The 13,344-nt window shown below is 64.5% G+C and overlaps 2 protein-coding genes across 5 annotated transcripts in view; both read left to right on the forward strand.

Annotated features, from left to right (window-relative positions):
• Window positions 1–17: 17 nt before the first annotated feature.
• On the forward strand, window positions 18–9,660 carry PARP10 (poly(ADP-ribose) polymerase family member 10). 2 transcript variants are annotated; one of them, XM_062187887.1, is made up of 11 exons: window positions 18–91; window positions 258–436; window positions 507–761; window positions 831–1,067; window positions 1,158–1,615; window positions 1,713–1,934; window positions 2,034–2,130; window positions 2,334–2,927; window positions 3,025–3,158; window positions 8,954–9,128; window positions 9,204–9,660. In XM_062187887.1, the coding sequence occupies exons 2-11, from the start codon at window positions 265–267 to the stop codon at window positions 9,548–9,550; spliced, it is 2,691 nt and encodes an 896-aa protein (XP_062043871.1). In that variant the 5' UTR covers window positions 18–91; window positions 258–264; the 3' UTR covers window positions 9,551–9,660. The 2 variants fall into 2 exon arrangements, with proteins under 2 accessions (XP_062043871.1, XP_062043872.1); XM_062187888.1 differs by having other exon boundaries at window positions 71–133.
• A 1,390-nt stretch (window positions 9,661–11,050) lies between these two features.
• PLEC (plectin) overlaps window positions 11,051–13,344 on the forward strand; it is a 54,849-nt gene continuing 52,555 nt past the window's right edge. For 2 of the 3 annotated variants that reach the window (XM_062187892.1, XM_062187898.1), the window contains exon 1: window positions 11,051–11,243. In XM_062187892.1, the coding sequence (XP_062043876.1) occupies window positions 11,051–11,243 (193 nt within the window). Of the gene's footprint in view, window positions 11,244–12,488; window positions 12,598–13,344 lie in introns of those variants that run through there. The other variant, XM_062187895.1, reaches the window with a different exon arrangement.

Consider the following 13,344-nt stretch of genomic DNA (forward strand, 5'->3'; position numbering starts at 1 on the left):
GGCTGCAGTGCCACAGGCCTGGCCCCTCCCTCCGCCTGCCTTCATTCAGTTTCACTTTTGTTTTCCTGGTTCCAGGCCTCCAGCCCGCAAGGCAAGCAAAGAGGGCAGGCCCCGGAGCCCGGCTGAAGCCGTGGTACAGGCAGGGGGAGTGTGGGTCGGGGAGATGGGGCTGCCTGGGGCGCAGGGAATGTGGCAGAGGGCCTGGGGAGGGGGCTCGAGGGGTGGAGGCGCCATTTCCTTCTCAGCTGTCATCCTAGGGTTGTGATGGAGGAGGTGGGGGCGGAGGCTGCTGTGGAGCTCCAAGAACTGCCCCCGGAAGTGCCCGACCAGCTGCTCCTGCTCTACTTTGAGAATCGCCGCCGCTCTGGGGGGGGACCTGTGCTCAGCTGGCGGAGACTCGGCTGTGGGGGCATCCTCACCTTTCAAGAGCTCGCAGGTGAGGGGGCAGGCTGAAGGGGCAGCCTGGGTACCCTGGTATCCTGGCAGCTCCGACACCCTGCCCACAGATGCGGAGAGGGTCTTGGCCCAGACGGAGCATGAGCTACTCGGTGCCCAGCTCAGCCTGCGGCCAGCCCCACCTCGTGCCCCTGCACGCCTGCTGCTTCAAGGACTGCCCCTGGACACTGCACCCCTGCGTGTGGAACAGCACGTCCAGGCCCTGCTCCGCGCCGTGGGACACCCAGTGCAGCCCTGTCGCGCCCTGGCCAGTCCCCGGCCAGACCGGGCACTGGTCCAGCTGCCCAGGCCCCTTTCTGCGGCAGGTGAGAGTCAGGGTTGGGCCGGGGTGCTGGCTGTGAAGTGCCCTGAGCTAACTTGCACCCTCCCCACAGAAGTTGCTGTCCTGGAGCAGCAGGCCCAGCATCTGGACCTAGACGGGGCCTCAGTGTCGCTGGTCCCCGTGCCCCAGGCCCGGGCAGTGCGTGTGGTGGGGGACACTCCCCCCGAGGACCAGTTGCTGCTACAGTTGTACCTGGAGAATGAGCGTCACAGTGGCGGCGGGCCCGTGGAGGGCCTGCGCAGGCTGCCCGGGCCCCTGGGTACCGTCATCTCCTTCCAGCAGTGGCAGGGTGAGTGGGATGGGCAGACCCAGCTGGCCGCCCCACCCCCTCCCCTGCTCCAGGAGCCCGACAGCTTCCTGTTCCCTCTGTCCCCCCAAGTGGCAGAACGGGTATTACAGCGGGACCACTGGCTGCAAGGCTCGAAACTGGACCTCGTCCCTCACTACGATGTCCTGGAACCCGAGCAGCTTGCCGAGAATGCCCGCGCGGGGGACCGCCCGTCCGTGCCGGGACCTGGGGCCACTGAGCCTGCTCCCCTGGAAGCTGGAGAGCTGGCCAGGGACCTGAAGGGTGCAGAGCCTGCGGCAGCGGGCTCTGGGAGGGCACCAGGGCAATCGGAGGCCTCTCTGAGGGCGGGTTCTGTGGGGTCTCTGGGCCCAGAGGACCCGGTGGAGACCAGTGTGGGGCTGCCAGGGCAGGAGGGGGTGGTGGAGACGGTGCTGCCCGCAGAGCCGGGCGCCATGCGCTTCCTGCAGCTCTACCATGAGGAGCTTCTGGCCAGCCTGGGTGATGTCGCCCTCTTTCCCCTTGAAGAGACCGACGTGACCGGCTTTCGGGTGAGTGGCCCCGTCAGAATTCCTCACCTCGGCGCCCTTGTCCGCCTGGGGCTCTGTACCCTGCCCTGCACACTGCCCCTCCCCGGTGCCCCTGCAGCTGTGTGGAGCGCTGGCCCCATGCCAGGCAGCCGATGAGTTTCTACAGAGCCTGCTGGACACCATTAGCTGCCACGTGCTGTGCCTGAGGCACCCGGGCAGCACCAGGTTCCTGCTGGGCCCCGAGGGGCGGCGCCTTCTTCAGAAGCTAGAGGCTCAGTTCCAGTGTGTCCTGGGGACAGAGCGGCTGGCCGCGGCCAACCCGGACCTGGACCCTGAAGAGGTAGAGATGGAGACTTGCCTCACCCTCCCATTTCTTACACCCGCACCAATTCCCCTACCCTCATCAAAGGTCTGGGACTCTGACATCCTCTCCCCGTAGGTGGATCCCACCGAAGCCCTCCAGATCCTCCCTGGCCAAGTCCACACCCCGGCGCCCCGAGATAGAACAGGCAGTGACCAGGAGAATGAGAACCTGGGTAGGCTGCCCAGCGAGCCCCCGCCTAACCCGAGGCCCTCTCTTGACCTTTCCCTGTGCCCACTCTGTACCCCTGCCCTTCCCAGGGGCACCCTGTGTTCCCCAAATTCCCTCTCCATCTTTTACTCATCGCGCTGCATCCTGTCCCTCAGGGTCACTCTGGCTGGGCCTGATCCCTGACCCAGTGGCCTTCTCTGTTCACAGAAGAGGTGCAAGAGCTGCTGGCCACCCTGGAGAGCCTGGACAGGGAGGAGTGGCTACCACTGGAGGTGGGGGAGGAGGAGCCCGAGGAGCAGCTGGTGGAGCCTGTGGCCCCCAGCACTGGAGTCCCTGGGAGGCTGGAGGAGGAGGCCGCGCTGCAGCTGGCCCTCTGTCGGTCGCTGGAACCGCAAGACCAGCTGGTTGAGCAGGAAGAGGCTGCTGCACTGCAGAGGGCCCTGGCCATCTCCCTGTTGGAGGCACAGGAGCCCTGTGGCGATGGGTCTGGTGGCAGGGCCCAGCTGGTTGTACATGTGGCCTCCGATCAGGACGTGGACGAACTGGGCCTGGCCCTGGAGGCTGCGTTGGAGGCACAGCTCTGGGAGGAGACTGTGGGGCTGCGGGGCCGTGTGCTTCCCGTGGAGCTGTGCGCTCGCCTGGAGAAGCGCCATGATGTGAGTGTGGCTCTGCGCAGCGACTGTGCCGTCCTCCGCGGCTTCGGGGCCCAGCCTGCCCGAGCGGCCCGCCACTTGGCTGCACTGCTTGCTGGCCCCTGGGATCAGAGTGAGGCCTTTCCTTTGGTGGCTGCAGAGCCCACCTGTGAGTCTGTACCTTGGACTGGGAGAGGTGGCTGGGCTGGCTATGAGGGGCGAGTGCCCAAGGCATGGCTCTTGACCTCCTTCTCTCCATGTGTCAGTGCCAGATGAGGGGCTGCAGGGGCCCTTGGGCAGGCTGGAGGGTCTAGCAGAGAGCACCAGAGAGTTCCAGGATGTGGCGCGGGCCTTCTATGACACCTTGGATGCTGCCCACAGCGGGATTCGCATCATTCGGGTGAGTCCACATCCCACATCACTGACCCATGGCTTCCTGGGCTCTGCCATTCACACCTTATAGAGTCTGTGGGTGGTCACTGCATCTGCTGGCCAGGAGCTGCTCAGGGAGGGCAGGCGGGACGCTCGGGGCCGTGGGGAGCACCAGGCCTCTCCAATCTTGCTTCCTACCCAGAGGGTAGTCACAGAATCTGGGTTAGGGAGACAGAAGGGAATAGGTTAGGGGGCCTGAACAAGGCTCTGTGCTCTGCCAGTTATGGCCAGGACTGTGTGGCCCCCTCTTCACTGGCGGTTCCTTATCTGGAGCACGGGGTAGTTCTGCCACCTTGTGGCCACCGTGAGGCTTGCTTATTCCTTGCCATGCCTCTAGCAGGGCCAGTTCAGTAGGGAGAGAGCCAGAGCTCACTCAGTAGCTTCTTCTTGTGTTCTCACCACCTTTGGCAGCCCTGAGCATGGGCCTGTTTCCAAAAAGGGGCTGAAAATAGCTGGTAGGAGCCAGAGAGGAGCCCCAGGAACACCCAGACTGTCTGGGCAGTGAAGGGAAAAGACTTGAGAAGGGACTAGGGGAGGCCATGGAAGCACGGGCACCACCATCACCATCACCACATCAACACCATTACCACTACCACTGTCTTCAATGCCACCACTATAAACATCACCATAACAATACCACCACCACTGTAACCATCACCACCATTAACACCACAGTTACCACTACCACTGTCTTCAATGCCACCACTATAACCATCACCATAACAATACCACCACCACTGTGACCACCACCACCATTAACACCACGGTTACCACTACCACTGTCTTCAATGCCACTACTACAACCATCACCATAACAATACCACCACCACTGTGACCATCACCACCATTAACACCACGGTTACCACTACCACTGTCTTCAATGCCACCACTATAACCATCACCATAACAATACCACCACCACTGTGACCACCACCACCATTAACACCATGGTTACCACTACCACTGTCTTCAATGCCACTACTACAACCATCACCACCACTATCAACAATACCACCACCACTGTGACCACCATAACCATCAACAATACCGCCACCATCACCATCATTAACACTGTGACCACCACTGTGACCACCACCACCATTAACACCATGGTTACCACTACCACTGTCTTCAATGCCACTACTACAACCATCACCACCACTATCAACAATACCACCACCTCTGTGACCACCATAACCATCAACAATACCGCCACCATCACCATCATTAACACTGTGACCACCACTGTGACCACCACCACCATTAACACCATGGTTACCACTACCACTGTCTTCAATGCCACTACTACAACCATCACCACCACTATCAACAATACCACCACCTCTGTGACCACCATAACCATCAACAATACCACCACCATCACCATCATTAACACCGTGACCACCACTGTAACCATCACCACCATTAACACCATGGTTACCACTACCACTGTCTTCAATGCCATTACAACTGGCACCAGAGAAAAGGCCACGGAAGCCGCGGGGTTCTTGTCTTCATGCAGGAAGAATTCAGGCGTGAGACCGTGATAAGGCTTTATTGGGGACAGGGCATCCATCAGAATGGAAGGGACAGAGAGAGAGCGCCCAGTCACTGGGACTGGGGAGAGCGAGGTCACATGGTTGATGGAGAGCACACACCCGGGCAGGCCTCAGCAGGGAGCCCAGGGCTGAGTGTGCGGTCTGCTTGGACTCCCTGGGTTTTTAAGGGAGTCTGTTTACCACCTCCACCACCTCCCCCTTTCCTCCAGGACAAAGAATGGGGTTTGTTGGGTGAAAATTAGCAAATTCCTCCCCAGATTTGCTGGCCTGGGCAGAGTAGGGGGGCTCCCCTTGGGCGTCTGAGATGGTTTTAGTGCCCCCTGTTATCAGGTCAGGTAGCCCCGTTGGTCCTGTAGAGAGCATTCTCCTGGGAGCTGTCCTTGGGGGGAGGGCTGGGAGCACCTGGGAGGTCATCAGGGTCTGGGCAGGACTGTGAAGTGGGAGATGCTGGGCTTCTGGGGCTTCCCCAGTAGGTGCTGGTCCTCAGGCCCTTCTCACACACACATAGGCTAAAGTTCTGACTTCCTACCTAACATAACATCACCATTAACAAAACAACTACTGCCATTACCATCAATACCATCACCAATGTAACCACCACTACCACCATCAACAATAGCACCACCACCACCACTGTAACCATAATGCCTCTGTCACCATTACCACTGTCACCATCAATAAAGCCGTCATCGTAACCACCATCACCATCAATACCACCGCCACTGTCACCGTCACAATTAACGCCTCTGTCACCACCCCGCAGCACTGTGCTGTCTGCTGACTGTGAATTATACGCACTTGGTTCTTTTAGCGAGCAGCTTCATGATGTTAGTTGGCACACTTGAATTTTTTTTTCCACCTCACGACTTGACACTGCTTCTTGCCTTCCTGCATGGAAGATGAGAATGGCCCTGCCTTCTTTCTCTTCACCTCCTCTTCCACTTCCATCTCACAGTTTGGTCAGGTGCAGTACCTGTAGCAGGTACAGCAGGTTCATACACACACCCTGTAGTGTCCTGTCGCTACCTGGAGGCTCAGATACACCACAGTCACGCGAAGTTTCTACCCAGAGAGAGGGAAGTGCAGTCCTAGTTTTGAACACTGCTGGCCCCGGGGAGAATGTTCCAGAACCCAAGGCCCAGTGGCTCCTCCTCTTGTTCTCATTTTTTCTGGGTGGGTCGTGACTCCTGGGCTACTCCGTGTGCCACCTTGCGTAGGTCCTCCTGTTTAGGAGGAGTGTCCTGGCCTTTCAAGTGTGTGCATCCTGCAAGCTGGTGCGGGCGACCCACCCCTGCATGTGCCGACACCTCCCTGCCTGTCTGCACTGCTCTGTGGAGGTTCTCTGGATGCAGTGCTTAGGTTCCACATGTTTTCCTTCCTATTTTTGAAGATATTGCTCTTTGTCTTTTATATATATATAAAAAGATGTATTTATTTATTTGAGATGCAGAGCTATGGAGAGAGGGAAAGATAAAGAAATCTCCCAGCTACTAGCTCACTCCACAAATGGCTACGACATCTGTGGACAGCCCAGGTGGAAGCTGGGAGCCTGGCGCTCCATCCTGGTCGCTCACGTGGCTGGGGGGCGGCGAGTACTTGGTCCACCTCCTGCTGCTGTCCTGGGCGTCCTAGTGGGGAGCTGGATGGGAAGTGGAGTAGCTGGGACTAGGACTGGCACTCATATGGGACGCTGGTGTCACTGGCTGCTGTCGAACCTGCTATTCCACAACACTGGCCATGTTATTTTTTCTTAAAAACTAGTTTGGGGGCCAGTGTCGTGTAGGTTGAGCTGCTGCCTGTGACACCAGCATTCCATATGAGCATCAGTTTGAGTCCCGGCTGCTCCACTTCCTATCCAGCTCCCTGGTAATACATCTGAGAATGCAGTGGAGGACGGCCTGGGTGCTTGGGTCCCTGATACCCATGTGGGTGACGTGGGGGGAGCTCCTGGGTCCTGGATTTGATCTGGAACAGATCTGGCTGTTGTACCTATTTGAAGAGTGAACCAGTGGATGGAGGATCTCTCTCTCTCTCTCTGTGTAACTCTGCCTTTCAAATACATAAATAAATCTTACAACAAACAAACAAACCTTTTTTGGGGGAAAGTTAAAAGAAAATCTCTCCATGTTTTCAGCATTCCATGTGGGTGGTTGGAAACCCAATGTTGTGCATTGACCTTGTATGTGTATTCATGTGTGTATACATGTACGCGCACATGTGTGTATGTGTGCGCACGTATGTGTATACGCACATATAAATGTGTGCATATGCATGTGTAAATGTATGTGTGTATGAGTATTGCATGTGTTAGTATGCACATACACATGTTCTGTATATGTATGTATGTGTATTGTGTGTGCATGTGTGTATACATGCATTGTGTGCACTTATGTGAGTGTATGTATGTATGTATCTATATATGTGCGTGTGTATATGTGTGCATGTATATGTGTGCTGCATGGATGTATGGTGCATGTATGCATTTATGTGCGTATGTATGTGTGCATGTGTGAGTGCATGTGCATACATGTGCGTGTCCTCAGAGGGTTTCTCTCACTTTGGAGGTGGAGGTCTCCCTAGCAGGTGGACCCACTGTCTCCCTAGCAGGTGGACCCACTGTCGCCCTAGCAGGTGGACCCACTGTCTCCCTAGCAGGTGGACCCACTGTCGCCCTAGCAGGTGCACCCACTGTCTCCCTAGCAGGTGGCCCCACTGTCTCCCTAGCAGGTGGCCCCAGTGTCTCCCTAGCGGGTGGTCCCACTGTCGCCCTAGCGGGTGGCCCCAGTGTCTCCCTAGCGGGTGGACCCACTGTCTCCCTAGCGGGTGGCCCCACTGTCTCCCTAGCAGGTGGACCCACTGTCTCCCTAGCGGGTGGTCCCACTGTTGCCCTAGCGGGTGGCCCCAGTGTCTCCCTAGCGGGTGGACCCACTGTCTCCCTAGCGAGTGGACCCACTGCCTCCCTAGCGGGTGGTCCCACTGTCTCCCTAGCGGGTGGTCCCACTGCCTCCCTAGCGGGTGGTCCCAGTGTCTCCCTAGCGGGTGGACCCACTGTCTCCCTAGCGGGTGGTCCCACTGTCTCCCTAGCGGGTGGACCCACTGTCTCCCTAGCGGGTGGACCCACTGTCTCCCTAGCGGGTGGTCCCACTGTCTCCCTAGCGGGTGGCCCCACTGTCTCCCTAGCGGGTGGCCCCACTGTCTCCCTAGCGGGTGGCCCCAGTGTCTCCCTAGCGGGTGGCCCCAGTGTCTCCCTAGCGGGTGGCCCCAGTGTCTCCCTAGCGGGTGGCCCCAGTGTCTCCCTAGCAGGTGCACCCACTGTCTCCCTAGCAGTGGACCCACTGCCTCCCTAGCAGGTGGACCCACTGTCTCCCTAGCAGTGGACCCAGTCTCCCTAGCAGGTGGACCCACTGTCTCCCTAGCGGGTGGCCCCACTGTCTCCATAGCGGGTGGACCCACTGTCTCCCTAGCAGGTGGTCCCACTGTCTCCCTAGCGGGTGGCCCCAGTGTCTCCCTAGCGGGTGGTCCCACTGCCTCCCTGGCAGGGGGTCCCCTGTTGCCGCAGGCATGTCACAGATGCTCTCCTGGGGCCGCTGGGCCTCCCCTCTGTGTCCTCTCATGCTCCAGCCCCTGCCTGGGCCCCACACCTCCTCCGGTGCCCTCCGCCTCTGTGGCTCTGACTCCAGCCCGCACCAGCTCACTGGGTTTGGTGGGCAAGGCCCCTTAACCCAAGTACCTCTTTCCCTGCGGTTCCTCTCTCAGCCAGCCTGGCTCTGTGCCTTCGGGCCTCTCTGCCTTCCTCTGAAGGCACGAATTAGGACGGCTCCAGAACTCGGGGTGGCTCTGGGGCAGTTATTGGGTGCTCTGCCTCTCCCGCCTGGGCCGGGCCTGGGAGCCCAGAGTTCTCTGGGCGTGGGGAGAGGCAGAGGCTCTGAAGTCCCGGGGCTCAGGGTTTCTCTGCAGAGGCCTGGCTGTGGGCTGTGGGATCTCCCTGGAGGAAGCCAGGCCTCTGTAGAAGCCCTGCTGTGTAACCGGGTGTCCCGTGGGGGTGGCCAGGTCCCGCGGTGGACGGAGAACCGGGGGTGGAGTGCGGCGGGGGCTGCAAGGTCTCGCCCAGACTCTGAACCCCTCCGTGGGAGGGGTCCTGACCGCCAGGCTGTGAACAGGGCCGAGGGCCTCCCAGAGCCTGCCTGACCGCCCCGCCCCGCAGGTGGAGCGCGTGTGGAACCCGCTGCTGCAGCAGCAGTACGAGCTGCAGCGGGAGCGCCTGGAGCAGCGCTGCGTGCGGCGCCCGGCCGAGCGGGTCCTGTATCACGGCACCTCGGCGCCCGCCGTGCGGGACATCTGCGCGCACGGCTTCAACCGGAGTTTCTGCGGCCGCAACGGTGAGGCCTGAGCCGGGCGGCGGGTGGGGCGGTGGGCGCCGGGCTCCCCGCCTGACCGCGCCCTCCCGCCCGCAGGCACGCTCTACGGGCAGGGCGTGTACTTCGCCCAGCATGCCTCCCTGTCGGTGCAGGACCGGTACTCGCCCCCCGACGCCGACGGCCACAAGGCGGTGTTCGTGGCGCGGGTGCTGACCGGCGACTACGGGCTGGGCCACGGCAGCCTGCGGGCGCCGCCCCCGCGAGCCTCGGGCCACGCGCTGCTGCGCTACGACAGCGCTGTGGACTGCCTCCGCCAGCCCAGCATCTTCGTCATCTTCCACGACACGCAGGCGCTGCCCACGCACCTCATCACCTGCAGGCGCGCGTCCCCGGCGTCCCCCGGGCCCCCCCTGGGGCTCCTGGACAGCTCCCCGGACACCTGACCCCAGAGGCGGCTCTCTGGCCTGCTGCTCCCCAGGCTCCCTCCCCCGGGGACACCCCGCCTGCTGCTGCAGCGCGCGGCCTGCGGCGGGCGCGCAGGGCCGAGGCCCCCTCCCGGCCTGGGCGGGTCCGGCCAGCAGAGGTCAGCAGTGTGCGGGCGGCGGGCGGCGGGCGGGCCGGGGGACCTCGCCCGGGCGCGGCTGTGACGTGTGTGAATAAACCTGTGCGTGAAACCAGGCGGAAGGAAGGGCCGGCCGGCGCGGCATCCGACCTCTGCGGCGGCCAGGGCACGGGCGTGCGGGGCGGGACCCCGCCCGGGAGCCACGCACGCTCGCCGCCACCGCGTCCCCTGGCCAACCGACCCGCCCCGGCCGTAGGTGTGCGTGCGGCCCCGCGCACACGCGCGCGCGGATCGCGCGGGCCCCGCTCGCTCTCGGCGGGGTGGCGCGCACGGCCCTCGCAGGGGGCCGGGGCGGGGCTCCGGGCTGGCCCCGCCCGCGCTGCCTCCGCGGAGCTCCCGGCCGGAGCGGCGAGGCTGCGGCGACCGAGCTTCGGAGAGCGGGGCCACCAGGCACGTAGGGCCGGACCGGGGGCGCGGGGCGCGGGGCGTGCGGGGGGTGCGAAGTGGGCTTGAGTGGGGTTCGGCCGCAGGCGACCCGGAACTCGCGGCTGCGGCGGGCGCCCGCGGGAGACTGCGGAACTGGACGGGCGGTGCCTGGGACGAGGGTTGTCGGAGGCGCGGTTCGGGGCTGGGGCGGGGGCGGGGCGGGGGCGGGGCGGGAGGCCCCCCGGCTCGGCGCCCGCCGTCTCCTCCCCAGCCCTGGGGCCGAGGGCGGAGGCACAGAGCCCACATTGTGCCCCCACGACTCTCCACCCCCGCCGAGACAGAGCCCCATTCACCTCCAGCACGCCAGGCCTCTCGGGAAGTGGGCACGCGTGGGCTGCGTGCGGGAGGAGCCGCGGGTGGGTTGCCCCGGCCTTGCTGCAGCCGAGCTCCCACGCCGCTGCGGGCCCGGCTATTTATAGGGCTCCACTGCGGAGCCCGAGGTGGGGCTGCGTGGGTCTGGAGGTTCGGCGGAGCGGTGGCGGGACTCGGGCGGCGTGGGGTTGGGGTGCTGGGGGGCCGGGGCTTGTCTGCAGCTTCACCTGCTTCCGGACCGGAGGAGGGGCGTCCCGGTTTGGGGTGCAGACGGGAGGGCGCGCGTGACAGGGAGCAAGTGAGGGTAATCGGGGTCCTGTTTCGGGTGGGCTCCTGGGCCGGGGAGTGGGCGACTGTGTGTGGTCAGGGCTGGTGATGCCCTTGGAGGGGGTGAGGTCAGCGCCCGAGGGGCCACTTTGGGTGTCTGCTGGGTGGGCTAGGGGGAGAGGGCTGTCCACGCCTGGGTTGAGAACAGGGGCAGGTGTAGGAGGGGCGTGCGTCCAGGCGATGAGGATGGGACGGGGCCAGCGTGCGGTACCGGCGGTGACCAGCTCCCCCCCCCCCCCCCCCCCCGCCAGGAGGCATGTCGGCCGAGGACTCCGAGGTGCGGCCAGCGGCCGAAGACGGCTCCGGCGGAGGCAGCGGCTCGCCCAGCCCTGGCGACACACTGCCCTGGAACCTTGGGAAGACGCAGCGGAGCCGGAGAAGCGGAGGCGGCTCTGGGGGCAACGGGAGCGTCCTGGACCCTGCGGAGCGAGCGGTCATCCGCATTGCAGGTAGTGTGGCCGTGCGAGCTGTCCGCCCACACTCGGGCCGGCGGAGCGCTTGCGGTGTGCGTGTGCGGGTCCCCGGGGCCGGCCGGTCGGGGAGCGCCTCTCCGGGGTGCAGGTGCGGGCCGACGGCGCAGTGCCACCTGCTGGTCCTGTCGGGCGGCTGCGTGAGGCCCGGGGATGGGCTTCTGCCTCTCCGGCTGCCACCGCTGGCTTCATGGCAAGAGTCCAGCGCCCCGACGCCCAGTGGTAACTTCTTGGGCTCCGGGGACAGAGCTCAGTAAGCTCTGTGGTCTCAGTTGCATGGGAACAGGACAGGAGGAGGTGCCCAGGTGTCCAGAGCCCCAGCTCCTCCCTTAGCCGGGGTCTGGCCTTGCCCCCCCCCACTCCCCGTCGTTGCCAAAAAGGGGTGGGGGAGGTGGGTCTGGCCCAGCGGGAGGCCCAGGAGAGGGGCCGGGCAGCGGACGGTGCCCTTTGGAAAGCGGCCACCTCGGGTGCTTTTCCCGGCTGTGCCAGGGAAGAGGCAGTTGAGGGTCTCGTGGCTCAGGCTGCAGGACCCCCGGCCGACGGTAGGAGGTGTCCGCAGGGCAGCGTGGGCCCCTGCGGGAGGCCGGGGGTGCACGGAGCCTGCGGGCGGGGAACTGTGCTGGAGCCGGGAGCGGAGTGCAGGCGCCTCCAACGCTCCCCATCCGGGCGGTCACGACCCCTGCGGCCGGCCCCCAGGGAGGGGCCCCTGTGCGTCCACCGGTGGGTCTCTTAGGACGGGTTCCCGGGCCTGGGACCCTCGCGGCGGCGCAGGGTAAGCGCGGAGGTCGCTGCGGGCGCCGGGCGGGACACGGGGCTCCGCCGGTCTCGGCAGGGAAAGCAAGGCGTCTCCCTTCTTGGGGAAGCTGCCCGCTCCGGCGCTCGCGGGTGGTTTTTGGATACTGAAGACGCCCAGCAGCGCGGCCACGAAGGGAGACGCCCACCAGCAGCGGCGGCGGACGGAGCGAGGGAGGGAGCGGGGAGGGGGCGCGCCTGGCGGCCAGGTGAGGGCGCTCGGGCAGGGGTGCTGCCCGGTCTCGGGGCGACCCGGGCCGGAGCGGGCGCGCGTGGGACGGAGCCCCGCAGCACCCCGAGCCTCCGGGGCCGAGCCCCGCCCCGGCCCGTGGGGCATCCTGGGTGCGGGGGCGGCGCGGGGGCGGGGCGCGGGCGGCCTCTTTAAGCGGCGCGCGCGGCCGCGAGGACAGAGCGGCCGGAGGGGGCTGGCGGCTCGCTCTGCGCCTCCACGCCGCGTCCCGCGCCGCCGGCATGGCCGCGCCGCCGCCGGACGAGCAGGACTTCATCCAGGCCTACGAGGAGGTGCGGGAGAAGTACAAAGGTACGGGCGCCCCGATGTCCGTCCAGCTCGCGCCGGGTCGCGGAGCCCGACAGCCTGGCGGCTGACCACCGTGTCCGCGGTGGCCGTCCTGGTCGCCACCCAGACCGAGCCCCGCCACCCTGCCGGCCGTCCCGGCGTGGCGCGGCCCCCGCGGCCGCCGTTGGTGCCCGGGCAAGGGGCAGGCGCGCTCTGCTGAGCCCCCGCGGCCATGCCCTTAATAGGGCATCGTGCGGCGCAGGTGGGCGGGGTGGGGGTGGGGGCGCACCGCTCGTCCCGGTCCGAGCCGGTGTCCCTGTGTGTGCCCAGCAGCCATGTGGGTCAGGGCCGAGCCTCCGCTGTCCCTCCTCCGGGTGGCTGCAGCTGCTTGGCAGTGGGTGGCATAGTTGCCGCCTCTCCTCACCTCCCGAAAGTGGCCAGAGCCGGGTTGCCACCATTCCTTGGCAGGGACCCTCATGGGACGCCTCGCCTGTTCCCTGGGGGCACAGATGTGGGTGAAGGAGCCCCCTCCTCGCCCCTCCGCCCCCTCTCCAGCCTGGGAAGCGCTGGCCCCCTGCCCTCCTCATGCCTTCCCGGAGCCCCTGGGGCTGCCAGTGTCCTTGCCACTGTCACCGTCAGCCACTTGCTCTGGCTGGGCCAGCTCTGAGCAGGCGTGGGGCGGCCCTGGCTCCTGGCCGGCGGAGGCTTAGAGGTCTGGGGAGGGTCGAGGTGGGGCCCCGGCAGAGGCGGGCAGAGCAGGTTCCAGCTCCA

This window comes from Lepus europaeus, chromosome 4 (assembly GCF_033115175.1).
Source record: "Lepus europaeus isolate LE1 chromosome 4, mLepTim1.pri, whole genome shotgun sequence".
Lineage (NCBI taxonomy): Eukaryota > Metazoa > Chordata > Mammalia > Lagomorpha > Leporidae > Lepus > Lepus europaeus.